The sequence below is a fragment of the Sphaeramia orbicularis genome, chromosome 21 (assembly GCF_902148855.1).
Source record: "Sphaeramia orbicularis chromosome 21, fSphaOr1.1, whole genome shotgun sequence".
NCBI lineage: Eukaryota > Metazoa > Chordata > Actinopteri > Kurtiformes > Apogonidae > Sphaeramia > Sphaeramia orbicularis.
This window is the reverse complement of record NC_043977.1, coordinates 35,022,951-35,050,751: the sequence shown is the minus strand read 5'-3', so window position 1 is coordinate 35,050,751 and position 27,801 is coordinate 35,022,951. Positions and strand designations below refer to the sequence as shown.

At 38.1% G+C, this 27,801-nt stretch overlaps 1 protein-coding gene across 2 annotated transcripts; it reads right to left on the bottom strand.

Moving 5' to 3' along the window:
* LOC115411861 (ICOS ligand-like) lies at positions 1–27,801 on the bottom strand. 2 transcript variants are annotated; one of them, XM_030124087.1, is made up of 8 exons: positions 27,682–27,757; positions 19,000–19,046; positions 12,019–12,163; positions 9,508–9,870; positions 8,705–8,995; positions 2,757–2,861; positions 2,281–2,400; positions 1–1,335 (listed from the first exon to the last, which is right to left on the bottom strand). In XM_030124087.1, the coding sequence occupies exons 3-7, from the start codon at positions 12,047–12,049 to the stop codon at positions 2,333–2,335; spliced, it is 858 nt and encodes a 285-aa protein (XP_029979947.1). In that variant the 5' UTR covers positions 12,050–12,163; positions 19,000–19,046; positions 27,682–27,757; the 3' UTR covers positions 1–1,335; positions 2,281–2,332. The 2 variants fall into 2 exon arrangements, with proteins under 2 accessions (XP_029979947.1, XP_029979946.1); XM_030124086.1 differs by lacking the exon at positions 19,000–19,046 and having other exon boundaries at positions 27,682–27,801.

Sequence of the window (27,801 nt, the reverse complement as noted above, 5' to 3'; positions counted from 1 at the left end):
TTTTTTTTGTCTAAACCAAGTGTTCTAAAATTCAGTGTCATACCAGCAAACACCAGCAGATGGCAGCAGCGCATTTGGTCTAGGCCACTCTATTTCAAAGACCAATGACCTGAGCATGCCTACCTTGATTTTCCTGAATAACAACACTTAATTTTTTACAGACATGGATAATTTCATTTATTCAAAATTGGGTAATTCAGTTTTCCAGTCTTCAGTTGCCACTCAAGTAATGAATCGTAAGTACAATATACAATATAAGCAACAAACACATCAACCAGTCATCATTTATCATACTGTCAGTGAGAGCAGCTTAATGCAGACATTCAAGGAATTATTGGAATTATTATCTGAGAAAGCAAGACAAGGCAACGTAGGTTTATTTGCATAGCACAATTCATATACTGGGCAATTTAGAGTTGTATAAAAATGGAAATGACCCAAGTTAAGAACAGACAACTACAATTAAAACATAATCAATAAAGCATTAATGATAACTGATTAAAGTACAAGGCAAGAGTGCAGATAGACATATATATTGTACAATAGTAGCTAGTGCATAATAAAGTGTAATACATGCAATAAATACCTAATAATAATAATAATAATAATAATAATAATAATAATAATAAAAATAACAAAATAAATAAAATCAATTACAATGTCCATCATTTTTTTAAGTTACTGATAAATAAGTACAAGTTGGTAATACATGTCCAAATCAGAGGAACAATATATGAAATGTGAAACCTGATGTGTGTAGTAACAGCATGTGCAGTAAGTGCCCTCATTTATGTTCTGAATAGACCTTCTGTTTTTTATTTCATTATTATTTTCTCCTGACCAGACCGATTGGGGTTATCAGCAAGATGAATCAGTGCATAAAATTGTGAAGAAGTTGTCATTTTTTTTCTTTTTTAGCACCATATCGAGACAGTACAATGTGAGAACACAGTTCTGCTTTCTTCAGGGTTCATACACATTTTCCCCAGATGAAATTCAAGCACTTTTCAAGTACTTTTAAGGGTAATTTTAAAAGTTTTCCAGCACAGCGCCTTATCACTGGGGTAAAATACATTTTTCTTTACAGATTTCAAGCACCTGTACGAACCCTATGCATTATTATTATTCATTATTATTATTTATTCAGTTGCACATCACAAATAACAGTAAGAAAAAAAAAGAGCTTTGGCACTGCTGGACTTCTGTATCGTCGATGGCCAGGGGTAGGTGGTCTTGGTATCGGCTAAAGAAGTCCATAACTGCTTACTTGGTTTTCAAAACATTCAGCTCCAGGCCATGAGTCCAGCACCAGTCCAGCAGAGAAGAAATTATTTCCTGTTTGGAAATGGCAGGTGTTAAATAAGCCTAAACTATGACGCTATATTCACTATAAATATGATTTCTCCACATAGCCCAATGTTACATGTAATCTAAAAAAACCCAGAGGTCTGTTTGTGCCCAGCTCAGAGCAGGGGTACTGCCTCTACAGGTGGAGGTGGGGTGATATAAAGGCATCCCAGAAGAGGACAGATTATGTGTTTTGTGTGATTTAAGGGTTGTTGAGGATGAATGGCATTTTCTGTTTCATTACTTCCACCAAGGAACGGCGGAGGTTATGTTTTCATCGGGGTTTGTCTGTTTGTCTCTTAGCATGATAACTCAAAAAGTTATGGATAATGAGAAACAAGAAATGTTGATACTGGCACAAGAACAGATGATAAAATTTTGGTGGTGATCGGGGGGGTTGTTTGTTTGTCTGTTAGTAGGATAACTCAAAAAGTTATGGAAGGACTTTGATGAAATTTTCAGGAAACATTGATATTGGCACGAGAAACAAATGATTAAATTTTGGTGGTGATACTTGGGGGGGGGGGGGGGGGGGGGGGGGTGATTTGCCTTGGTGGAGGTCTGCGCTCTCCAAGTACTTTTCTAGTTGTTCTTTATATCATGATATCAGAACTGTTATGTTTAAGAAAATTCTGTGTAAGAAGCCCGATTTGTTTTGAATGCCTGATGAGGACATGTTGAGTTGGTTATTTGAAAATGAAATATATAGTTTGGCAAGATTTTTTGGGGAAAGCATAGAAATTTAGACAAAGAACTCTGTATCCTGACCTAAAATGACCTTGTTTTATGTAATTGTTATTGGGATGGGTATGTGTTTAATATGTTGGTCATCTTCCTGTTTTGAATGTCAATAGTGTCTCATAAGCCTATATGGGCTGGGCGCATAAGTGTACGACACTTCAATAAAATATTCATTCATTCATTCATACTCACACTGGTTGTAGGAGAACAATTGATGACAGATGAATGACAAAGGAAAACTTAATCATTCTGTGGTGGCCTGTCTTCTAAATGCTGCAATATATTGATGGGCAGGTCCTTGTTGACAACGTTCTATTCAAGAAAAAACAGCTTCAGTCATTTTGGAGAAAAAAAAAAAAGCATTGTGTACATTAGAGTAAGTCAGTGAGGCTGAACACACTGAGTGGCAACTTTTAGCTTGAATGCAACCAAAACATTTGGAAACATGCCTGGTTCCTCTGTTAATTATATGAAGAAAAAAAAAGCAAAAAAGTATCACAGTACACTCTCAAAAAGGCTGATTCACAGGATCACTACTCATAAAGTCTACACCAACCTGTTCACAAAGATAATAGCTTGTTTTACACACATTGTTGCAGTGGACAATGTACTGGACCACACATTAAATACATTATGTTGCCATTAAAATGAAAGAGAGGGGAACTTACGTCTGCAGCATTTGTAAAGGACAAAAGCAAGAACGCCAACAAGAACAACACCAAGAACAATACCAACAATACCACCAACACCAAGCCCATTATGATTGTCTGTTCCTGAAAGACAAACACAAGAGAAGAGGTGTCACAATGTTTTAACACTGTCAATGGAATGGTTGCACTTTTGTGAATGTTTAAGTGTATAAGTATACAATGCCTTTTGGAATCTTTTACAGTAGAAGCTAAGCTTAACTTTAGGACATCGGTGCCGTTTATACTGTGGTTATTGCTCAGTTATCTCAGTCTTCATCTGTGCTGTCGTTACTATAACTGCTTCAATCCAAACTGAACAAAGAACAGAGCTATAAATTACCTTGGGTGTTTTTGTCACTGGTTTAGTCATATCTCAAATGAGACTGCAGTGGTGAAGCCGAACCTGTTTAAGTGAAATGAAGCGCAGCGTTTGTCTAAGGCAGTGTTTAGAATCTGTCTGCAAATGTTCAGCCTTTATTTAGTGGAGATGGTGTAAACTCATGTCTCAGCAGAAACCTGTCAGCTTTCAGACTTAGATGCAGTTTGATGCATTACTTCATTGAATAACATACTACTACTAGTCTGGCTCAAAAGATGCACTTTGCTGGAATAGAAGCAACTTTTATAGTTTGTAGTGTTTGCTTTGCTATGTGAAAGAACGCCAACTTCTGAGCTCCAACTATATGCAGAAAATGACAAGTTCCCACAAAGGCACATTTCATGGGACATTTACTTTTTTAGTGACTCCAACTTTTATTTGTCAAAGCCTTGAGCCCTATTATTATACATAACTTACAAAGCAAATTTTTTTCCACAAATGACCTACTTCAGACAATACAGAGGGCCTATGATAATATTATTTATATTATCGATGTGAGTCTGGTGTAAATGCAGATTTCTATAATGTGGTGGAATGTGCATTTATTCAGGTCATTTCCTGGATCTTGAACTTAAATCCTTCAGAAGAGCAACGACTCAAAAGATGAGATGGATACATGACAGCTACAGTAAAGAACATGTTTTGATCTTTCAACAGTTATTTGTAAGTGTTGGACCTGCCCGTGACATCAGAATCTGGAAATAATGTCACATGCAAATATGTCACATAATACACTGACATGAGGGTGGAGGATAATTTCCATCAAAGGTTAATACTAGTCCCTTGCAAATAGGGTTTTGATCTAATATTTTTTTTCTTCAGGAAAAAAACAAACAAAAAAGACATAGCTTGTAGATACATGTGCCTACTTTAAAATATTAGGCATTATAAGATGTATCAAATGTGACAATAATTGGTAGACAGAATGAATTAAGACAAAAAACAACACCTAAAAAATCACAAAATAGAGAGCAGGGTGGAGGTGTGAGAGATCAATCTGAAGGCAGTGTTCGTAAAAATCAAAAGTAATCTAAAAACAATTGCCATTTATTAAAAAATTTAGTTGAGGAACCTTGTATTGAGAGTCTAATCTTTTCTCATATAAGAAAAAACATAACATCCTTAAACCAAAGAGAAATATGTTGGTCATCTTCCTGTTTTGAATGTCAATAGTGTCTTATAAGCCTATAAGGGGACGTAAGTATATGCAGAAAATGACAAGTTCCCACAAAGGCACATTTCATGGGACATTTACTTTTTTTGTGACTCCAACTTTTATTTGTCAAAGCCTCGAGCCCTATTATTATATATAATTTACAAAGCAAATTTTTTTCCACAACTGACCTACTTCAGACAACACAGAGGACCTATGATAATATTATTTATATTATCGATATGAGTCTGGTGTAAATGCAGATTTCTATAATGTGGTGGAATGTGCATTTATTCAGGTTATTTCCTGGATCTTGAACTTAAATCCTTCAGAAGAGCGACGACTCAAAAGATGAGATGGATACATGACAGCTACAGTAAAGAACATGTTTTGATCTTTCAACAGTTATTTGTAAGTGTTGGACCTGCCTGTGACATCAGAATCTGGAAATGTCATATGCAAATATGTCACATAATACACTGGCATGAGGGCAAGGGGATAGTTTCCATCAAAGGTTATACCAGTCCCTTGCAAATAAGGCTTTAATCTAATATTTTTTTCTTCAGTTTCTTGTTATTTTTTTTATTTTATTGTCACATATTGCCCACATCTGTGAAAGAAAAGCATAACACTTTTTGGGTAAGGTAAACTGTGACTTAAACCATCAGATCTGATTAAAAAAAAAAGATTTAAATGCTGAGCCACAGCAAAAGAGGAATGAAAAGGGATCATAAAAGAAATCTACCCCAACCCTAATTTCTGGAAGAAGCCAACTCATTTTGATACAGCAGCTCCTCATCATATAAATACAGTATACTGTACACATAAACTGAATATGTATGTTTCTGGAGTAAAACAGCCCCCTATAGTAAGTACCAAAAATACCAAAAATGGACCTTGGACTTACTTTTTGGACTTTTATTTGAAATGCAATGCACAACATGTAAAACACATTGACAGAAATGGACTTTTTCAATGTTTGTCTCCTTTTTCCTTCTTGTCTGTGTTATATAATACAAACTGCTCTGTCGTCTCCCAGAGTCTCTCCCTGTTCTTTTCCTTGAATAGTGAAATTAAACAAATAGTAAAGCATATGGTTAATTAGGGAAATGTAATGAAGACGTCCTTTTTAGAATGAAGTCCACTGATACACTCCTGATAAAAAATCTTAAGACCAGTTAAAAAATTGCAAGAATTCAGAATTTGGACTGTTGGATCCTAAGAAGGTTCTAAGTAGAGTTTCAAAATGCAAAAAGAAGAAATGGGTGTGAGACAAAAAAAACAATTAAACTCAAATAGGCTGTTCATCAGCCGATCAAAAGTTTAAGACCACAGCCTTTAAAAGACAAAAATGTGGATTCAGTGTCATTTTCTGTCAGGTATTCACGCTGTCATGACCTCCTGATGGCAAACACAAAAAAGCTTTCTCTCTGTGAATGTGGTCAGATTGTTGAGTTGCATAAGCGAGGCCTCTGACAACGCACCATCACTACTGAGGTTGGATGCAGTAAGACAGTCATTTTGAATCCACTGTCTGGAACTGATGTCCATTTTTATAAACTTCCCTTCCCATCCATTCCCAAATGTTCTATGTTGGATTTAGATTAGGGGAACATGCAGGATGGTATAAAAGAGTGACGTTATTCCTCTATTCTCAGTCAGTGGCCCCCTCCTGGCCACACCCCCTTCACTGTGCCGCCTAGAAAACATCTCCGTGGGATCTCCTTGTCATGCCAGTAACAGTGGAAGCCATCAAGACCATCCAGGTCACATTTTTTCCTCATCAGAGAATAAAACTGTCTTCCACCTTTCAATGTCCCATGTTTGGTGCTCTCTTGTAAAGTCCAAACAGGCAGCTTTGTGGCGTTGAAGGAGACGAGGCCTTTGAAGATGTTTTTTGTTCTTAAAGCTCTTCTCTGGCAGATGTTGTCTGATGGTTATTGGGCTGCAGTCGGCACCAGTAACCGCCTTAATTTGGGTCAAGGATCATCCTGTGTCTTTGCAGACAGCCAACTGGATCCTCCTGCTCAGCGCCAGTGAAATGTTTTTGGGTCTACCACTTGACTTTTTTGTTCCATAACCCCCAGGATCTTTTCAGGAATTCAAAATGACTGTCTTATTTCGTCCAATCTCAGCAGCGATGGCGCATTGCGAAAGGCCTCGCTTATGCAGCTCAACAATTCAACCACTTTCAAAGAGAGAAAGCTTTTTTGTCTTTGCCATCAGGAGGTCATGACAGTATGAATACCTGACAGAAAATGACACTGAATCCACATTGTTGTACAGATTTTGTCTTTTAAAGGCTGTGGTCTTAAACTTTTGATCGGCTGATGAACAGCCTATTTAGTTTAATTGTTGTTTTCAATAAATTGCTTACTCAATTTTTTTTTTTTTTCTTTTCTTTTGTCTCACTCCCATTTCTTCCTTTTGCATTTTGAAACTCTACTTAGAAACCTTCTTAAGATCCAACAGTCCAAAATGTGAATTCTTGCAATTTTTCAACTGGTCTTAAGATTTTGATCAGGAGTGTATATGTTAAGTGCACATGTGTGCTTCTGGAACACATTTAATGTGGGGAGAACACATAACTTCCATGATGTACAAGTAAAATTATATTGTGAATGGAATGTTTTTCTTTCTCAGCTTAACAGTTACTGTTTTGCCATTGTTCTCTGTCTGTTTTCTTACCAGATTCTTCCTGATCTTGCACTTTTTCCTCTCCTTCCTTTCTTTCGTCTCTCCCTCTTTACACTGACTGTCATATACAAATATATTGTATTCAACTAGATGAAAAACTACATAAATATGAGAAAATACTAGAGCCCGACCGATATGGGATTTTTGGGGCCGATGCCGATACCAATATTGGGGGCTAAAAAAAGCCAGTATCCAATATATTGGCCGATAACCAATATATTGGCCGATATATGAAATAAGAACACTGATCTACACAGGATATAACAATCTTATATTAGATAATTGTGGATAGGTGGATAAACAGTTGCAAAACTTTTTGTTTATCTCACAAATATAATTTACACAACTTTCAAATGCAAACTATGCAATCACAAAAATAATTAGAGCAAAAAATATTACTTACCACGCAATTATGTTTTCACTCACAAATTTTGATGTGTCTGCCTCACGGCACTACAACTTCTTATGTGGACTAAGGACTAAACTGAGCATGTGCAGAGTGAATTAGGTGAGTCCTAAGTTGTTGGAGCAATTGCAAGAGTTACAACTGACCCGTGTTACAACTGTCCCAAGTCTCCCCTACACTATTAACACCCAGGCCTGCTGGCAGAATGAAACTGTGAGGTAGACAGGAAGTGCATGGACATGGATGTGTGTGTGGGGTGAATACTTCATAAGACGGGGGGGGGGGGGGGGGGGGGGGGGTTTAGCGGTTCATCCTCATCAGAGCAATTTTCGCCGGGGTGGAGGGTCGGAGCGGGGGGATAAGCTGTCCATCCTTGTCAGAGCGCGCACGGATGTGGGGGGGTGGGTGTAGCTCCATGATCGGCCGGCCGATTAATCGGTCGGGCTCTAGAAAATACTTATAAGAATATTAATAAATAAAGCTCTCTCTCTGCTCCCCTTTCTCTCTCTTTGTACTGTTAACCAAAAAGCAAATAACCAAACCATCCGTTTTATATCTAATACGAGACATAAACTGATACATATATCCAACTTATAACATCGTTGTATTAGAATATTTGCTTGCTGTGGAAAATAGGAGTTAGTGTGCATCCAGTCAGTTCCCTAGTCAGATGCAGATGGTAGCACCTTGGCACCTCTCAGTCCAATTCAAATAGAGGACAGAGGTTGACTGACTACCTGTAACATTTCCTTGGTATAAAAAACATCAGCTAACTCCTATCTAGGGGCGCTTCAACACTCCCAGAAATGGGCTGGAAACGCTACTGATCTGACATTTATGTTTGGTTCTGTATTAAATTGCTGCAGTCTCCTCAAGCTACCTTTTAGTTAAATCTGTTTCCTTTGCACTTACTCCTATTTACCTTTGTTAATATGAAATCTTTTCCATCTCTCCCAAGCATTTTTCTTAATTTTCAGCTTTGTAACCTTTTCGATGCGCTACTTAAAAATGAAACTGAAAACAGCTGGATGGAAAATGTACTTATTTTGCTTTCATGTTATTTTCCCATCTGAATTTTGGACGTAAGAACATAAGGCATCGAGCAAATCATGAAAACTGTGGCTGTGAAGAGTACTATTTGTGTTGTCATTACACAATATACAGTACATTGTCATCCTGTAGCCCTATGTGCTTGCTTTTTAACATGGCTCATCCAGTTAAGGGCATACATTTATGAAATAAAGCGAAGGTGTCTGCACATCACTGTTAAATATAAGTAAATCTGTGCTCACCTTGGGCTGGTATATCTATACTTCCAATGAGGATCTCATTTGAAGTTGGGTTGTAAACAGTGCAGGTCATTTTCTTTGACCCAGTGGCGTTGGCTTTGCTGACAATGTTGTAGAGTTTTTTTTCTTTAGTGATGTTATTCCAAATTTCATCTTCCTCCAGTGTACGTTCCAGTCCTGACTCACGATCCCAGGAGGTCCATTTGACTTCAGGTACAGGGTATCCTCCCTTTGTGCTGCAGGTTACTGTCATATCAGTTTGGTTCATTTCAACTGTAGGTTTCTGGAAAGAAACTGAATATACAGTTGCAGAGAAAATTATTAAACCATCAAAAGTCATAAAAAAATGGTTATGCAATCAAGTACTAACTCCTGTGTGTGACTAAAACATACAGAAAAGAAAACATGGAATGTCTAAAAGCACTGTTTTTGGCAGTACAATGCCATAGATATTGATGTAAGAACTGAAGTGATTTTGGTTATTATCAAGAAAACCATGAAAAATGGATAGATATCAGCTCTGAAATTAAACTCTTGTGAGCTATTTTTGTTGTTATCATGATAGTTGTCCAAACAAATATACCTTTAGTTGTACCAGGCGTTAAAATGAACAAGAAATTGAAGAAAACAAGGGTGGCCTAATAATTTTTTCCACGACTGTATATAGTTTATAATGTAAATACACTTTTTAAAAATAAGTGTGTTTTATAAAGTGAATTACAGAGGCAGGAGAAGTTATGTGATGTTTTGGGGATAATTAAATGCTTTATGGTTTTATGTAAAGAAGTAGTGCCCGTTATACAGACCTGCTACGTTCAGAGTCGTCTGGCAGATTTTCTTTGTATCTTTGCTCGAGATAACAACTTCAACCGAGTTATTATCATGTTCCAGATCAAGCTTAATGGCAAGAGACAAGTTTCCAGACGGTATCTGATTGGGAAAGATCTTAGTCCTGTTTTTAAATGATTCATCCTGGTGGTCTAAGTTTTCTTCTCCTTCCTTACAAAAATGTAGAACTTTAGATGGTTCTATCCCCTGCCAATATATTCTACTTTCCTTGGCCTCGGATGGGTCAGAGAAGGGGTGATGGCATTCCCAGAGAACCCAACTTCCATTTGTTCCATTGGTATTTTTAAATGCAGACAGCAGAGGTAGAAAAAGAGATAAAGCTGCAAACAAATAAGAATTAGTGAAATTAAACAATTCAAACTGATGGAGTCACAAAAGAAATCAATCTGTATCCCTGGGCAACTTTATGCCTCATTTTCAGTTTAATTTGGAGAAGTAGTTAACCAAAGCGTCACAGCAAGACATTTTAGTAGCAACTACACCGAACAGTTTGAGCTGGGATGTGGGCAGTTCTCTGTTCAGTAAACTTATTAAATTTATGTGGGGAATGTACCATAAATTCCGGACTATAGACCGCACCTGAATATAAGCTGCAGACCCTAATTTTAGAAAGAAAGTCAATTTTGTACACGTATAAGCCACGCCGGTTCATAAGCCGCGGGTGTCCACCAGTGGTGATTTCTCATGGACTGCAAGAGAAGCCCAGCTTCCCCTATCATTACGAAAATTAAATGGTTAAATATGTTTGGTTGTGTTTACATTTCATTGACTACACATGTGTTAAAACACGTTCATATCACAGACGAGTTCGTTCAGAATCAGCTTTATCACAAATCATCAGACTCCATGTTGTTCACTTCTCATACATTCCCGTTGCGCTGTTTCCTCATACGATCTATGGTCAATGCATTTCCCCGTTGAAGCCTGGCTTCTATGGGAGTCTATGGGACCGAGTGGAACCTTTTTCTTCATTGCGTCAAAACTGGACGGTAATTGGATAAAGGTTTTCTTTGAGTTCAAATGAAATTATTCCCTGTATGTAAATGGGTCTGATATGTGTGAGCTTGCTGTCATATCTATAGGTTGATTCATTGTTAATATGATGATTAAAAAACAAAAGACAAAAAACAAGGCAATAAAAGGATAGTAATAAAAGCACATTTTCTCTTTCTTTTTTTTTTGTCAATGGACTTATCGGGGTTTCCTTTGGATTCGTGCCGATACGGGATTGACTTGCTTTTGCGCCGGCTGTGGATTCACAGACTTAAAATGACTTGAAAGTGAACAAATTTTTGTTTTTTGTTAGAGTAGGACTTTTAATTTATTTTTAAAATATAAAGATTAAAAACAAGTAATTACGTCTGTTGTAATATCATTTTCATTTAACATTACGCACGACGTGCGCATTAATTCTGAGATGCTTTAAATTTATGACGGTCTCTGGAGAGCTTTACTGAGTGTTTTCATTCAGAGTTTTGTTTTGTATATTTGTGAAACAATATTAACATTTGAAGGTTTACTATTTTTCCTTAAAAGTTATCCTTTTGTGTGTGTTAATATTAACTTTATAAAGGTTAAGTTGTTAATGTTATCCATTCCTGCATACCTGGTAACAATAGACAGATTCTTCACTGGGGTGTGGCAGGCAATAAGGGAAAATCATCGTATAAGCCGCGTCGGAGTATAAGCCGCAGTGTTTAAAGCGTGGGAAAAAAGTAATGGCTTATAGTCCGGAATTTACGGTAATCAGTTTTTATGCGTCAACAGAGGATTTCTAAAAGATGTACAATTATTACTGTAATCACCCACGGATAAAACAGCCAACAGATAAAATCAACACATGGAGCATTTCTATTCCACAAAAATACCCCTTAGTAATTCTATTAAAGGATTATTTTTACTAAGAAACATTTCAAGTTGCCACATGAGTTTGTTTAGTCATGTCTGTTTTCATTATAGCATCTATAAGAACTCTAATTGCTGCGACTGATTGTAAGTCCAAATCCTAAAATGTAAATGAAAATGGATAAATAATTGGGTATTTGTGTGGTTGATAAATCTGTCTCTCTTGTCCATAACAAACATTTATAAATAATGCAAATGCTGTTGCTTAACATAAATGATGTAAAACTCCATGCAGAGTGATAGGAAGTTAATGGTCAATCAAATTTCTAATCTTGACTATATTTAATAGGAAGTGTAATGGAACACAATTTTATATCAAAAACCAAGATATTTTACTAAAATATAATAATGTACAACAGCCACAGATAAATTATATTCATTTGCAGTTCCAGTGTTAGAAGCCTGCACATTTCTCTGCATGGTACCTATACATATTATCTGTATTCCTGTTATATTTTAGTAACAAACAATAAAACAAAACAAAACAAAACTCCCTACACCCATTAATTAGCTGTTATTATGCACATGAATGACATGAAATGAAGAATGTAGCACAACCTTACCGAGCAACACAGCCTGTCGTTTTCCCATCATTAGATCAAGGGTGAAAAAAAGGCAGTGAATGGTGACTGTTACATCAACCCACTTCCTGAATTAGTCTAAAATAGACGAAGACCCACTCCACCTCTGAGTCCCGCGCCAAGAAACCTGTAGTGTGTGAGAGGAAAGAAAAAGTGATTAAAACAAGTCCTCTTTTGATCGAAGTATTTTCACTTCTCCATTGCATGTCTGACAGGAAGTTGACACGTGATAGAAAAACACGTTGTAACATGCGAGGTTTGTCAAAATCAAAATGTGTCATTGCTGTAAACAGCTCTGATGACGATTATAAATTAATAATAGTTTTTTTTCTTTGCTTTTTATCAACATTTCTCTCTAATTCTCATTCAGTTCCTATGTATTTTCCACTAGAGTTTACAACAAGTGAATAACCACACAGTGTCAGTCCCAAAGTTGTTTTTACAGTACTCATGGTTGACATTCATGACTGGATGACATGTCACTTAGCAACACAAATAGCGGCGTTATGACATTATACAACTGCAAGTGACACAGCATTCCACTCCTTTGTTCCCTCATGAAAGCAAAGGAAGAATGTTTGATGCTGAACTCACATGCCTTCTACACTGATGAGTTGGACAAGTAGCAAAAATATTACTGACAGTGTAATTTCTGTTAAGGTCACTGTTTATTTTTAATGCACCTCAGACCAAACTGTGGAATTTCCAACCATGATGAGACAATCTGAAACATAGGTGGAGGTGGGGCATGCCCTCTGGGGCTGAAACCCTGAATGTGTTAGCTATTTGAGCTTTTCAAGTAACGATAGTTTCATAACTGTTGTGAAGACATACAGTAGACACGTGGTGGTGGACTGAGCAGAGGAGTAGTTTTCTGTAAGCAATTAATCTCATTTATACTTTAAGAAGTTTGACTCTGGCCTGTTATGGTGATAAGTTGTTTGGTTCATTTATGACTTGTGCCCTCGTTTGAGTGCATACAGAAACATGAGTTTGATATTGAGTTTACTGAAAGTGCTGTAATTGATAAAACATGTAGATGACTGATTTGTACTCTGTGACATTTCAGCTCAGTCTCTCTGATACTATTTTCTGTTCTCTTACCCCATAAAGACCGAAGTATCCACTGGTGACAATAAGTATCTACTGATATAAACTTTTTAATACCTGTTGATCCATTAATCCTATCAATACATGTTAATAATAATAATAATAATAATAATAATAATAATAATAATAATAATAATAATAACAATAATCTGTTCATGGTCATCAGATATGATCCATTTGGACGTTCAGAGGCTCAGTAGTGAATGTAGAGACATGTTATTAAAGGCATGCAGCTGCTGAAAATTATATTTGTCACTTGTCAGTCATTTATATATTTAAATGACATGGGATTATCGTTAAACTTGTATTATTACAGGGTGGGGAAGCAAAATTTACAATGAAGATTTAGTTCTTTTTTCTCAGCAGGCACTATGTCAATTGTTTTGAAACCAAACATATATTGATGTCATAATCATACCTAACACTATTATCCATACCTTTTCAGAAACTTTTGCCCATATGAGTAATCAGGAAAGCAAACGTCAAAGAGTGTGTGATTTGCTGAATGCACTCGTCACACCAAAGGAGATTTCAAAAATAGTTGGAGTGTCCATAAAGACTGTTTATAATGGAAAGAAGAGAATGACTATGAGCAAAACTATTACGAGAAAGTCTGGAAGTGGAGGAAGCAACAAAAAACGTACCAAAGCTTTTATTAAAGCTCTCAAATCCAAAATCCTAAAGGATCCAACCAAATCCATGAGAAAAATGGCAATTGAACTTGAGGTAGACAACAAGACCGTTAGAAATGCAGTAAAATATGATTTGAAGTTCAAATCTTACACAAGAACACCAAAACACTTGTTGACAAAAGCAACAAAGCCAACTTTAGCAATTTTTGGGAATCATGTTTATGGCCGCCTTCTAGCCCAGATCTAAACCCTCTGGATTATGCTATTTGGGGCATTTTAGAACATGCTACCAATAGAACATCCCACAGCAATGTCGACTTTCTTAAAGATACTATTAAAGAAGAATGCGAGAAGTGTCACCCGAATATTTGAGGAACACTTGCGCAAGTTTCAGGAAGCGTGTGAAGGCAGCTATTGAGAGAGAAGGAGGACACATAGAATAAAAACATTTTCTATTATGTAAATTTTCTTGTGGCAAATAAATTCTAATGACTTTCAATAAACTAATTGGTCATACACTGTCTTTCAATCCCTGCCTCAAAATATTGTAAATTTTGCTTCCCCACCCTGTATATAAACATGGTCCAGTTTTACAGAACTGTTAGAGTGACCGTCATGTGGAGCTGTTCCACTCCAGTTCTGTGAAATCTGCAGATGCTTTTGTACATAGCATTATGTGTGATGTAACTTTGGAAATACGTAAAATGGGAATATTCCAACATGATTGATTAAAACTGTGCATCTGGACAGAAATTTAAGCTGTCTGCATCTGCCTTTTATTCCAAATGTGCAGCTACTGACAACATTCACCACATGGGAAAAACATTCCAAATGGATATGATTTACGACTGCCGTCTTGCCAAAATTGAAACTACAAGGAAACGCAAATGTGAGGAAATGGATTGTATCTTAAAGTACACGAGACTCAGTCCTTTTACACTTCAAACATGTCAAAAATATTCAGGCACAAGACTAATGCATTGAGTAATTTGTGCATTACATTAAGTGATAAAATAAGTAATAATAGTGCAATGCATGTATAAAATAGAAGTAAAAGAGATGTGTGTTGTAGTACAAATAAACCAATTTTTTTCTTTTTTTTATTAATTAAAAAACTAACCAGTTTTATGACAGACAATCACGCTGAGTTTACTTATGATAAAACTGTGTAATCAGAATGGAAGGATATTTTACATGCATTCATAATCATAAATCTTTACCTTAGGCCAGTGTTTTTCAACCTTGTTGCCTGGAATTCAAATGGGGTTGCCTGAAATTTCTAGTAATTGATATAAAAACAAACAAAAAAACTTACTAATAAAAATATATGGTGAGTTGGGAGAGACAATCACAATACACAAAACACATGACAAACTGTGAAGCTGAAACTGAAGCACTGTGGTTCTGTTTATCCTTCAAATGTTTATTGTGGTCAGTTTCAGATGCTGCAGCTCTTTCATAATGCATAGTTTGAGTTATTGTTTGTTCAGTATTAATTGTCAGCCTTGTAAAAACACGCTGGATTGACTGTACATATCCTGACCAAGGAAAATCAAAATCTCACTTTGTGCAGTAATCTACACCTGGATTTACTGCCTCCTGCCATAATAATATATATATTACATAGCCCAAATTTCTTCAAAAATTAAAGTTTATTTGCAACATATTATAGCAAACTATTACATGATCAAAACCAACTTAATTTTAGAAAAAAAAAAAGTCAGTTTTGAATGTCTGGGGTGGCCATAAATTTGTGATGTTAAAATGGGGTCACGAGCCAAAAAAGGTTGGGAACCACTGCCCTTAGACCAAAACATTTTGAGTGTGATATTATTGAAAATTCCTATAGCGAATCATCAGATATGATATCAGATTAGCAACAGTCCATGTGAAGTCGGCTAAGAAACAACACATGCCACAGAAAGAGTGAACACAGACATGGCTGCTACTGATCTAAGGAAGTAAATAGAGCGAAACAAACTGATAAACCATGAGCTATGGCTCTGTCATATCCATAGTTTGTCCTGGGTTAACACTGAATGAAAGGATAAATTCACGCACGTTTAGAAGTGAGTGCTATTTCCCTAAACAGGAAATACAGGACTTGGCACCCTGTGCCAAGATTTCACTCTGACTAATGCACCCAAACTACATTTAGTTTCCTATGTGGAAACTGTGGAGTTCACTGTACTGCTACCGTCTTTTTTTTTTTAAAGAATATATTTATTCAATTTTCATTTTTCAAAATGACACAAAACAAAACAAAACAGCTCAGCACCACAGTCAAAACTGAAACAGAGATTCACAGTTAGCACGTAGACAGATACTCATCACATTCATATCTATACAATACAACAAAAAGTTCATTCACGAGCAGATGAAAGCTCGAGGCAGAATTGAGGACAAATTTCCCTCAGTATAGACCAGGAAGGGTTTCCAAATGTGATTGAATATGTCGATCCTAGAGTGTGTCAGGCATGTCAAAAAGTCAAGTGGAATGTGCTCCAGTATCAGCTTCCTCCATCCAGAAATAGAAGGGGGTTCATCAGAAGTCCAGTGTAGTAGTATATTCTTTCGGGCACAAAATGTTAAAACATTATATAGTTTCCTATTATGTTTGTTACTGATACACCTATTTGGTAAGCCAAGGAGAATAGATAGAGGATCAAAATGTGGGTTTTGAGAATTTTTCTAATTTCAAGTAGGACAGACTCCCAGTATCCCTGAACGTTGGGGCATGACCAGAGACAATGTGTGAGGCTGCCTTCATATATTCTACATTTGAAACACTGTGAAGAACAGCCCGGTTTAAATTTAGATATACGGTTTGGCGCCAAGTGGGCTCTATGTAGCAGTTTAAGTTGTAAAGCCCAAGAACGATTGCAGATAGTAATTTTTTTGGCCGCATTCCAAATTTCCTTCCACATGTCTTCTGTGATATCAATATCCAGTTCTCTTCCCCAGGACTGAGCCAAAATAGGAGAATCAAGCTTACAATGACCTTTCAGAGTTTTATAGCATATACTAAGTGACACCTTCCTAGTTCCAAAGAACCACTTTTCAATGTCCGAAACCTCATTGTCCTTCATTAACGATGCTTCTTTTTTAACAAAGTCTCTTATCTGAAAAAAGCAAAAATGATTGTTTTTCCCTATTCCAAAGACTTCAACTTGGTCAAATTACACGAGAATTCCTTCCTTAAAAAGACAACCGAAAGTGGAAATGCCTTTAGTTACCCAGTCCTCAAAACCTGAATCCAGCACACCTGGAAGAAAGTCCGGATTATTGACAAAAGAAGTGTAGGTCTACCCAGGTCTCCCTTCAATGTGACGAGCCATTCGCCAAGCCCTGACTGTATTAGCAATTATTGGGTTATTACAAAATTTATTTACCATTTTCATATTTTTCAGAAAGAGCACCCGAACTACATTTAGTTTCCTATTTGGAAACCATGGAATTCACTGTACTGCTACTGTCTTATGAGCGTCTTTTGATAGAGTTAATATGACTCTGTGTCCTATTAATATTATGAGATGAACTTTGTGCTATATAGACCTTGTGTCTCCTCAGTGTGTGTGTGTGTGTGTGTATGAAAAAACTAACCAGTTTTTTGACAGACAATCACGCATCACGCTGAGTTTACTTATGATAAAACTGTGTAATCAGAATGGAAGGATATTTTATATGCATTCATAATCATAAATCTTTACCTTAGGCCAGTGTTTTTCAACCTTGTCACCTGGAATTCAAACGGCGTTGCCTGAAATTTCTAGTAATTGATATAAACCAACAAAAAAACTTACTAATAAAAATATATGGTGAGTTGAGAGAGACAATCACAATACACAAAACACATGACAAACTGTGAAGCTGAAACTGAAGCACTGTGGTACTGTTTATCTTTCAAATGTTTATTGTGGTCAGTTTCAGATGCTGCAGCTCTTTCATAATTCATAGTTTGAGTTATTGTTTGTTCAGTATTAATTGTCAGCCTTGTAAATACAAGCTGGACTGACTGTACATATCCTGACCAAGGAAAATAAAATTCTCCCTTTGTGCAGTAATCTGCACCTGGATTTACTGCCTCCTGCCATAATAATATATATTATATAGCCTAAATGTATTCTAAAATTAAAGTGTATTTGCAACATATTACAGCAAACTATTACATGATCAAAACCATCTTAATTTTAGAAAAAAAAGTCAGTTTTGAATGTCTGGGGTGGCCATAAATTTGTGATGTTAAAATGGGGTCACGAGCCAAAAAAGGTTGGGAACCACTGCCTTAGACCAAAACATTTTGAGTGTGATATTATTGAAAATTCCTATAGCGAATCATCAGATATGTCAGATTAGTGACAGTCCATGTGTAGTCGGCTAAGAGACAACACATGCCACAGAAATAGTGAACACACACATGGCTGCTACTGATCTAAGGAAGTAAATGGAGCGAAAAAAAACTGATAAACCATGAATTATGGCTCTGTCATATCCATAGTGTTTGTCCTGGGTTAACATTGAATGAAAGGATAAATTCATGCACGTTTAGAAGTGAGTGCTATTTCTCTAAAGAGGAAATACTCGGGACCCTGCGTCAAGATTTCCCTCTAACTCATCAGTCACATTTTGCTCATCAAACATTAGGTTCTGCAGTAAGAACAGTTACACTTGAGTTTCCACTCTCACAGATCTGCAAAACTGGAACATGACTTTGACTCCAAGTTTATATTATAATACAAAGTTAACTATAATCTTGTACCATTTAAATGTATAGAAGTCTGACAATTGCCAAATATAATTCTCAACAGCTGCATGTCTTCAGTAACATGTTCATTTTTCAGGACCATGAGGTTATGATTATATAACCTGTGTAGTAAATTATATAAATTATGCATTTTGGGCTTCATTCTAATTCTCATTATTTTACAGTATATTACTACTTATTTATCTTCAATGTTTGAACAAGAAAAATTTATGTCTACATATTGCTTACATATATCGAACTCATAAAAAGAATCCAAAGCATTCATCCATTTGAATTCTTCAAAGTATTTGATAACTGTAGACACTGAGAAATAAAAATGTCTCACAATCAAAAACAAGTTAAATGAGCAATATATGGAGTACTGAATTATGAAATGAATTTATTGCAAAGATAAAAGGAAAACCTCATTTGTCAGTTGGTTCACCACTGGAAAAGATTAAGTAAAGTATCACTTACACAACACAGTCAAGCAGTCCAGACCACTTCTTCCCTCTGACAACTACCTAAAGACAGAAGAACCACAAAGTAGCTCAGACGTTGTTTGTCACCTGATTTCTCGTAAACCGATCTCTTTTCTCTCCAATTGCTGGAGGGCACCATGTTGGGCTGTTTGTTTTTTGGTCACACCTCTTATGGATGTTGCTTAAAACTCAGGTCTGCTTTGTATTTCCATGACTGAGCAGCCTGATGATCTCACTGTTTAGTTTGTGTCTTGGGTGTGTTTGATTCACACACACACACACACACTACCCTCACTCACCCAAAAATGCACTATATTACTGATATCTGCCATCTACATGCTGCATTTAGATTTTTATTTATTCAAATAAAGTACTTTTCTTTGTTCATTGAGGCAGGTTTATAAGACTTTTGATAAGAAATGTTAGACTGATCCAAATAAGTTTCCTGTAAGTCGTAAACAAATAATATATTTCTTCTGTAAAACTTAACAAGTACTGTGCAAACACAGCCCTTCTGCTGTTACAACTATCTAGCTGTCTCAGTGAATGAAAGTAAATAAAAATGTTGGTGCTGATACGATCTGCTAGTTTCCATGGCCACAGGCGATGATGCAAATGACAAGGGAATGTGGAGAGAAGTTCTGCAGACTGTAAATGTTGTTTCAGCTGTCATCTACCTCATTTTATAGTTAAAGTAAGTAAGTAAGTAAGTAAGTAAATTTTATTTAAAGAGCACTTTTCACAGACAGAGTCACAAAGTGCTTTACCAATTCAAATCAGAATCAAATCAAGTTTACAGAGACCCAACAGAATCCTTCAGGAGCAAACACTTGTGACTGGTGACAGTGGCGAGGAAAAACTTCCCTTTAACAGCAGAAACCTCGAGCAGACCCAGACTCCTGAAGGATGGCCGTCTGCCTTGACCAGTTGGGGTTAAAGAGAGAGCGTAAAGGAGGAGAAAAGAGAGAGCGATAGAGATATAGAGAGACTGGGGGGGGGGGGCACATGGAGCACTTTATGATGAATACATAGAGTGTAATCAATTTGTAGTGGCCCTGGGTCAGGTGGGAGACTAAAAAGCCTTTTTGAACAGGAGGGTTTTGAGGTGTTTTTTAAAGCTCTCTACAGAGTCCATGGACCGTAGGTGTAGAGGCAGGTCATTCCATAGACGTGGTGCCACAGCTTTAAAAGACCTGTCACCGCATGTGCTAAAACAGGTGCGTGGAACCATCAGCAGGTGTTGTTCTGAAGACCTCAAGCTACGAGTCGAGCTGTAGGGCTGGATCAGGGAAGCAATGTATGCAGGGGCCTGGCCATGTAGGGCCCGGAAAGTTAGCACAAGAATTTTGAAATGAAGACGATATAGAACAGGGAGCCAGTGGAGAGATTTAAGAATGGGAGTGATGTGGGCTCTCCTGTTTGTGCGGGTCAGGAGCCTTGCAGCAGAGTTCTGGACAAACTGTAGATGGGCCAGCTCCTTCTTGTTTAAGCATGTAAACAGGCTGTTGCAGTAGTCTAAGCGAGAAGACACAAAAGTGTGAACGATCATCTCGAGCTCATTGATGGACACCATAGATCTGAGTTTGGAGATGTTGCGTAGTTGGAAGAAACAGTTTTTCACTAGGTGTTTGGAGTAGAATTCTAAAGACATGTCCTGGTCAAAGATGACACCCAGATTCCTCAGTTTGGTCTTTACTGAGGAACTCAGGTCTCCAAGGTGATGTCTGATCCCTGGGATTGCACTGTCCGGGGCAATAATGACGGTCTCTGTTTTGCTGGAGTTCAGCTGGAGGCTGTTATCATTTAGCCACTGCTTCAGCTCTGACAAGCAGTTGATTAAGGAACTCAGTTTGTGGGGCTCAGAGGAGTTAAAGGAGCAGTATATCTGGATGTCATCAGCGAATAGATGATAGGAGACATCACAATACTGTCGGATAATGTGGCCAAGTGGGAGGACATAGAGTAAGAATAGCACTGGTCCCAGGACAGAGCCTTGGGGCACACCACACAGTAGATCCGCTGAGCCAGATTGGAAGTTGTTTATTGACACAGTGAAGCTTCTGCCGGTCAGGTAAGAGGAGAACCAGTCAAGCACAGGACCTGACATCCCTACCAGGTCCCTCAGTCTCTCAATCATTATGGTATGGTCCATTGTGTCAAAGGCCGAGGAGAGATCTAGCAGGACCAAGACCGTGGATTTCCCAGAGTCGGCTGCCATCAGGATGTCACTAGACACTTTTAATAGTGCGGTTTCTGTTGAGTGGCGTTGTCTAAACCCAGACTGAAAAGTGTCATAGATTTGGTGTGTCTCCAGAAAAGCTGTAAGTTGTTTAGACACTGCCTTCTCAAGGATTTTGGCCAATAGGGGGAGCTTTGAAATGGGCCTGTAGCTTTTGAAGTCTGTGGGGTCCAGTGTGGTTTTCTTTAGTTTTGGTTCTATGATGGCCTGTTTGAAGGAGCTGGGAAACAAACCAGTTGAGAGCGACAGGTTAAAAAACTTTGTGACCCATGGTCCAATTGTGTCAAAGACACTGACAAGGAGCTTATGGGGGAGGATGTCTGCAGAGTTGGAGGAGGGTTTCGTTTTGGATAAAAGTGCTGAGATGTCCTCCAGTGTCACAGGGTCGAAAGAGGACCAGGTTTGAAGAGGGGGATCAGCTCGGGTCAGACGGCCAGAGGGTGGTGGGATATTGTGTTTAATATCCCTGATCTTGTCTGTGAAGAAGTTTAGGAAGTCATTGCTGTCAGCTTTACAGAGCACGGGGGCAGCAGGGACAGCAGGGGACACAATGGACTGGATTGTGTCAAAGATTACTTTGGGGTTTTTCTTGTTTGTGGCTATGAGTTTGTGGAAGTAGCTGGATCTTGCCTCCTTAATCATTTTATTTAATGAGGTTATGAGATCTTTAAGATGTAACCTGTGTACTTCCAACTGGGTTGCTTTCCAAAGACGCTCAGTTTTGCGACAAGTTCTCCTTAGGTTTAAAATGTTTTCATTTATCCAGGGACAAGACCACTTACGAGTGACACTGGTTTTCAAGGGAGCCACCTGGTCAAGAATAGAGCTGCAGTGTAGCACTGGATAAACTCATCAACATCAGGACACTCATTAAGAAGACTAGGGTTAAACAGGGCACGGAAATCCTGGGCTGTGGACTCTGTAATAATCCTCCTCTTGGCCCTTCTAGGTGCAGGCTTGGGCTCAAGAGGCACACATAAGTAAAAAAAAACACACCACAATGATCACTTAAGTGGACATCCTCAACACACATATTTGTGACGTGTAAGCCCAGTGAGAATACCAGGTCCAGGGTATGTCCTTTCTTGTGGGTGGGGCCAGATACATGTTGTTTGAGGTTAAAAGTGTCAGTCATGGCTAAAAGTTCCATTGCTGGGCTGGATGAATTGTTGTCAATGTGCAGATTGAAATTCCCAAGAATTAAAACCTTCTCCAGTTTTATTATTGATGTTAGGAAATCACTAAAATCGTTTAAGAAGGCACCAGCAGGGCCAGGGAGACAGTAGATGAAGAAACAGTAAAACACACTGGAGGAGCCAGTCTTGATCATTTGTGACTCAAATGAGGGAAAGTCATCGGTGCTCATCCCTCTGCATGTGTATTTGTCTTGGTGCACTACAGCAAGGCCACCACCCCGGCGACAGGGGCGGGGCTGACCAACAGCAGAGCAGCCAGGAGGGCACAGCTCATTTAAAGGTATACCTACCGATGTGGCATTTCTCACAGCACTTAGTAAAAGTTTGAACATGAACAACCTGCCTCCCCCCAAAGCCCCGCCCCCTTCCCTCTGCGTGAGCACTGAGGCTCCTCTTCCTCTCTCCTCATGCGCGATGGAAACGGAGGAGGAAGCAGAGGTGGAGGTCCGCTCCGTTTTGGTGTGTCCGCGGACCCCTCCCTCAGTAATCAGATGCATCATCCACCTGCCGTGGGCCCGCGGCTCCTGTTCCATCAGTAGACCTGGTCTGTGCAGTACTGGGTCAGTGTCTTCACTGCAGTGCCCAGGGGATGGGCGCGCGCACTGTGAACGCGCGGCCTCCGCAAATTTTCCGTGGACATTTGAGGTTTCATAGTCCATACAATTATCATCCTACATCATCTTACATTGTGTGACACCATGTACATGTACCTGTATGAGTCCCATCGTCATAAAAGCTGAGCTTTATGCAGACCTGTTCAGTCCAGTACAGCTGACTTCCGGACTTTTATCTCCATCCTTCATTCATCAGACTCCCGTTTGTGCCCCTCAGTTGTCGTTTCTGTTCATAAATCCGTTTAATCCCTTCCACATGTGCATGTCAGTTCTATCCAAACACATCCTAGACAGTAGACTGTGGTCAGTGTCAGGAGAAGCAGCACCAGTGAAGCGTCAGATTCAGAGGGACACATATCGGATGTGAGACGGCGATAATGGATCGGATGCTGGACGGCCGTAATGGATGATTGACAGGAGGCTCAGTCAGGTTCGGCCAATTATTTTATTCGGACCGACTAAAATGATTGGTCAGACTGTTATCAGAAATATATGAGAATTAAACATTTTTGAGTTTCAATACCTGGTGGATTTCTTTTACATTTTAGTTTGACACACACTTATTAGGAGCATTTTAAGATGACAAAAGAAAAGTGTAAAAATGCCACATCATACGGTATAGCTTTATAGAATGAACTCCCCATCCCTCTGCCACGTGTCCATCAGGAATAATGCATCCAAGTTCCTGTTAGTAAAAAGTTCATTTAGGGAGAAGGATTTATTGGCAATGGAACGTGCATTTAGTAACCCAAGCATCTGAGCATACTTTAAAGTAAAGCATCTGATCTACTTTATCTTGATGCCATGGTGATATAGGCCCCATGTCTTTTCTCCAGCCCTGCTCCTCGGCTATGCCTACATTTAAAGGGAAGTAGTCGTATAACACTTTTCCAGCTGATTAATTACAGCACATATGAAGTTCTCACTGATGTCTTCATAGCTGCCATCCCTGAACTTTGGGTTTGGGCCTACATGGGTTGCAGATCTGTTTTTATCCAGTCACCAATTGAGGAAAATAACAACTAGAAGCACTCAGAGAGCGCAGACCTCCGCCAAGGCTGATCAGTGGCCCCCCCCGTGGGCCCCCCCACCCCCCATCACCACCAAAATTTAATCATTTCTTCCTTATCCCATTTCCAACAAACCCTGAAAATTTCATCCAAATCTGTCCAGAACTTTTTGAGTTATGTTGCACAGTAACGATCAGTGCCCCCCCCCCCCCCCCCCCCCCGTGGGCCCCCCCACCCCCGATAACCACCAAAATTTAATAATTTCTTCCTTATCCCATTTCCAACAAACCCTGAAAATTTCATCCAAATCTGTCCAGAACTTTTTGAGTTATGTTGCACACTAACGATCAGTGCCCCCCCCCCGTGGCCCCCCCCCCGTGGGCCCCCCCACCCCCGATCACCACCAAAATTTAATCATTTCTTCCTTATCCCATTTCCAACAAACCCTGAAAATTTCATCCAAATCTGTCCTTAACTTTTTGAGTTATGTTGCACACTAACGGACAGACAGACAAACAAACAAACAAACCCTGGCAAAAACATAACCTCCTTGGCGGAGGTAATAATGTGACAAGTTGATTAATTTTGTAAACATTGACCTCACCAGAGACAATGTGAAGTTTAGACGAGAGGCTGTTTCTGAAAACTGAGTAATGCACTGCAACAAGAAAAAAATTCAAGTAGAAGTAGAAGAAACCATAAAAAGACATAACAAAAATAAAACCATAATGAAAATGGTCTAAAAGACAAAAATGTAATGACATTGCTCTATCAAAACTCCAGCAACTGGTCTCAGCTCATAGACGTTAACAGACTGTTATTAAAATATCAGGACCAATGGCCCTGTATCTCACCAGCATGTTCTATCAAGAATCAATAACTTGAATTTGTGAGGTTGTCAGGTTCTGCCTCTATGTTAGAGTCCTGTGGTCTTGATGCAGGAGATTAATGTCCCAATAGAAGTGGAGGTACTTTCACTGGAGGAGAACTCAAATAATTCAATCAAAGCCCATACACATGACTTTCTATAAGTAATCAATAGTAACTATATTAATATATGTAACCATTTTCATTTTCTAAGCCATAAAAATATGACCCATTATAAGTGTAAAGCAAATTTTTAATGTTTCACAAAATTCATCCAAAATTCCAAAGCCTAAATTTCTCAAAACTTTGAACAAACTTTGTAGACATTGTCCCAAGGAAGCTGCATAGAAATGTTAAATGAATCTGACCAGTAGTTTTGGAGAAGAAGACTATTGAATTGTAGATATTGGTGACCTTTTGACCCTTCCACGTCACTCAAGGTCAAAGGTCATGGACCCAAATGAAAGTCCATATATGACTTCCTATCAGTGTTCAATAGTGACTTTATTAATATCTCTAACCATTTCCATGTTATAAGCCATCAAAATATGGCCCATTGTAAGTAAAGGCTCATTTTTAAGACTTCAAAAATCTGTCAAAACTTTAAAAATCTAAATATCTCCAAATTGTGAACAAACTTTGTAGACATTGTCTGAAGGAAGATACATATAAAACTTCAGAGGAATCCAACTTTTGCTAACAAAGACGATGGCAGACTAAATGAAAGTCAAAATGAAAGTCCATATATGACTTCCTATCAGTGCTCTATAGTGACTTTATTAATATCTCTAACCATTTCCATGTTATAAGCCATCAAAATATGGCCCATTGTAAGTAAAGGCTAATTTTTAAGACATCAAAAATGTGTCAAAACTTTAAAAATCTAAATATCTCCAAACTGCGAACAAACTTTGCAGACATTGATCCAAGGAAGCTGCATAAAAATGTTAAATGAATCTGACCAGAAGTTTTGGAGAAGAAAATTTTTGAATTGTAGATATTGGTAACCTTTTTGACCCTTCCAGGTCACTCAAGGTCAAAGGTCATGGACCCAAATGAAAGTCCATAAATGACTTCCTATCAGTGCTCAATAGTAACTTTATTAATATCTCCAACCATTTCCATGTTATAAGCCATCAAAATATGGCCCATTGTAAGTAAAGGCTCATTTTTAAGACTTCAAAAATCTGTCAAAACTTTAAAAATCTAATTATCTCCAAACTGTGAACAAACTTTGTTCACATTGTCTGAAAGGAAGATACATATAAAACTTTAGAGGAATCCAACTTTTGCTAATAAAGATGATGACAGACGATGAAGACAATAATAATAATAATAATAATAATAATAATAATAATAATAATACATTTTATTTATAGGCGTCTTTCTTGGCACTCAAGAACACCATCCAGTAAAACAGGAGAGTATAAAACACGCAACAAAACAGGGTAAAAAATAAAAGGCAGGTTAAAAAATTGGACAATGCAATTGTGTTCACAAAGAGAAAGCGGTTCTAAACAGATGGGTTTTGAGTTTGGATTTGCAAAGACGGAGTGAAGTGATATTTCTGAGCTCAGGTGGCAACGACACAAGTCCAAACACAGTTCCTTCAGGACATCAGCCAGTGAGCTGTAAACATGTCTTTAAAAAAAACTTAAAAATTAAAGACATTCTAACTTCATCTGTGGCCTTAGCCATATCTTAGCTGTGAGATTAGGGGCAGGTCATGGCGTGCAGTCATGTGCATACTTTTGTGCTTCTGTCCCCTTTAGTAATGTACAAACATGTGTCAGACGTGACATTTTCCTCAGGTTTGGTGGTTTGATTTGGTGTATAACTGAGTATTTTCACTATTCAACCAATTACAGATACACAAACACACAGACCTAGATCATTTTACATGTGATGGCAGGAGGTTTCAGCAGGGTGGCATGAGATCCCAATATCTGTATAAATACAGTCAATAATAGCTTTAAACTATTTATTGAGTTGTTATGCAATAGAGTAGAACATTGCTTCATTCTTAGTTTTATCATAATTACTGATAAAACAAGATACATGTAAAACTTTACACATCTAACCTTATGACAAAGGCTTTTTGTGAAAACATGTTATTTTAGTGAGTAGCATGTTATGTCACTGCACCGGCATCTGTATAAATAAACCCTTATTGTGATCCCCTCTCTCTGTCTGACTCATAAAGGATCCCTCTTTCAGATACCCATGTCAGACATTATTTCCTTCCTCTTCTTCACGTCTGTCCTAGTATGTTTGTTTTTCAGTGACCTCTACCACTCTGTCTACTTCTCTATTCTCCCCCTTCTCTTCCTCCTGCTCATTCCTCAAATGTTTCCCCAAAATAACTTATAATGATGTTACAGATACTTTTACTAACTCTTTTCATTGTAGCCTGCAAGTGTCAAGATATGAACATGTCAGGTTCAAATCCTTGCATTCTAACTGTATTTGTTATTTTCCCAGTTTGACAGTAAAGGTGTAACCTGGTTTAACTGTTCCGGCTTTTTGCTGTGATACTGATCAGCAGTTTTACATGTCTAAATGCTTTATAGACTGTTTACTAACTTTAACTAATCAGCAAACTAATCAAAGAGGAAATAATCCAACAAACCAGATGCAAATCACTTTTGGCTCGTGATGAATGAAAGTGCTGACACATCGCCTTTAGCGTATATTCTGTTCATTACATATTTAACTGACTAACACTTTGTATGAAAGAGAAAACTGCCTTACCTGAAAAAAACTGCGCGGTTGCTTGGCTGCTCTGTGCAGGGAGACGCACCGATCACTGTCTGATCTGTGTGTGTGCATGCAAGGCAAGTGGTGTGCGGTGCAGAGAGGAAAGGGTAGGGG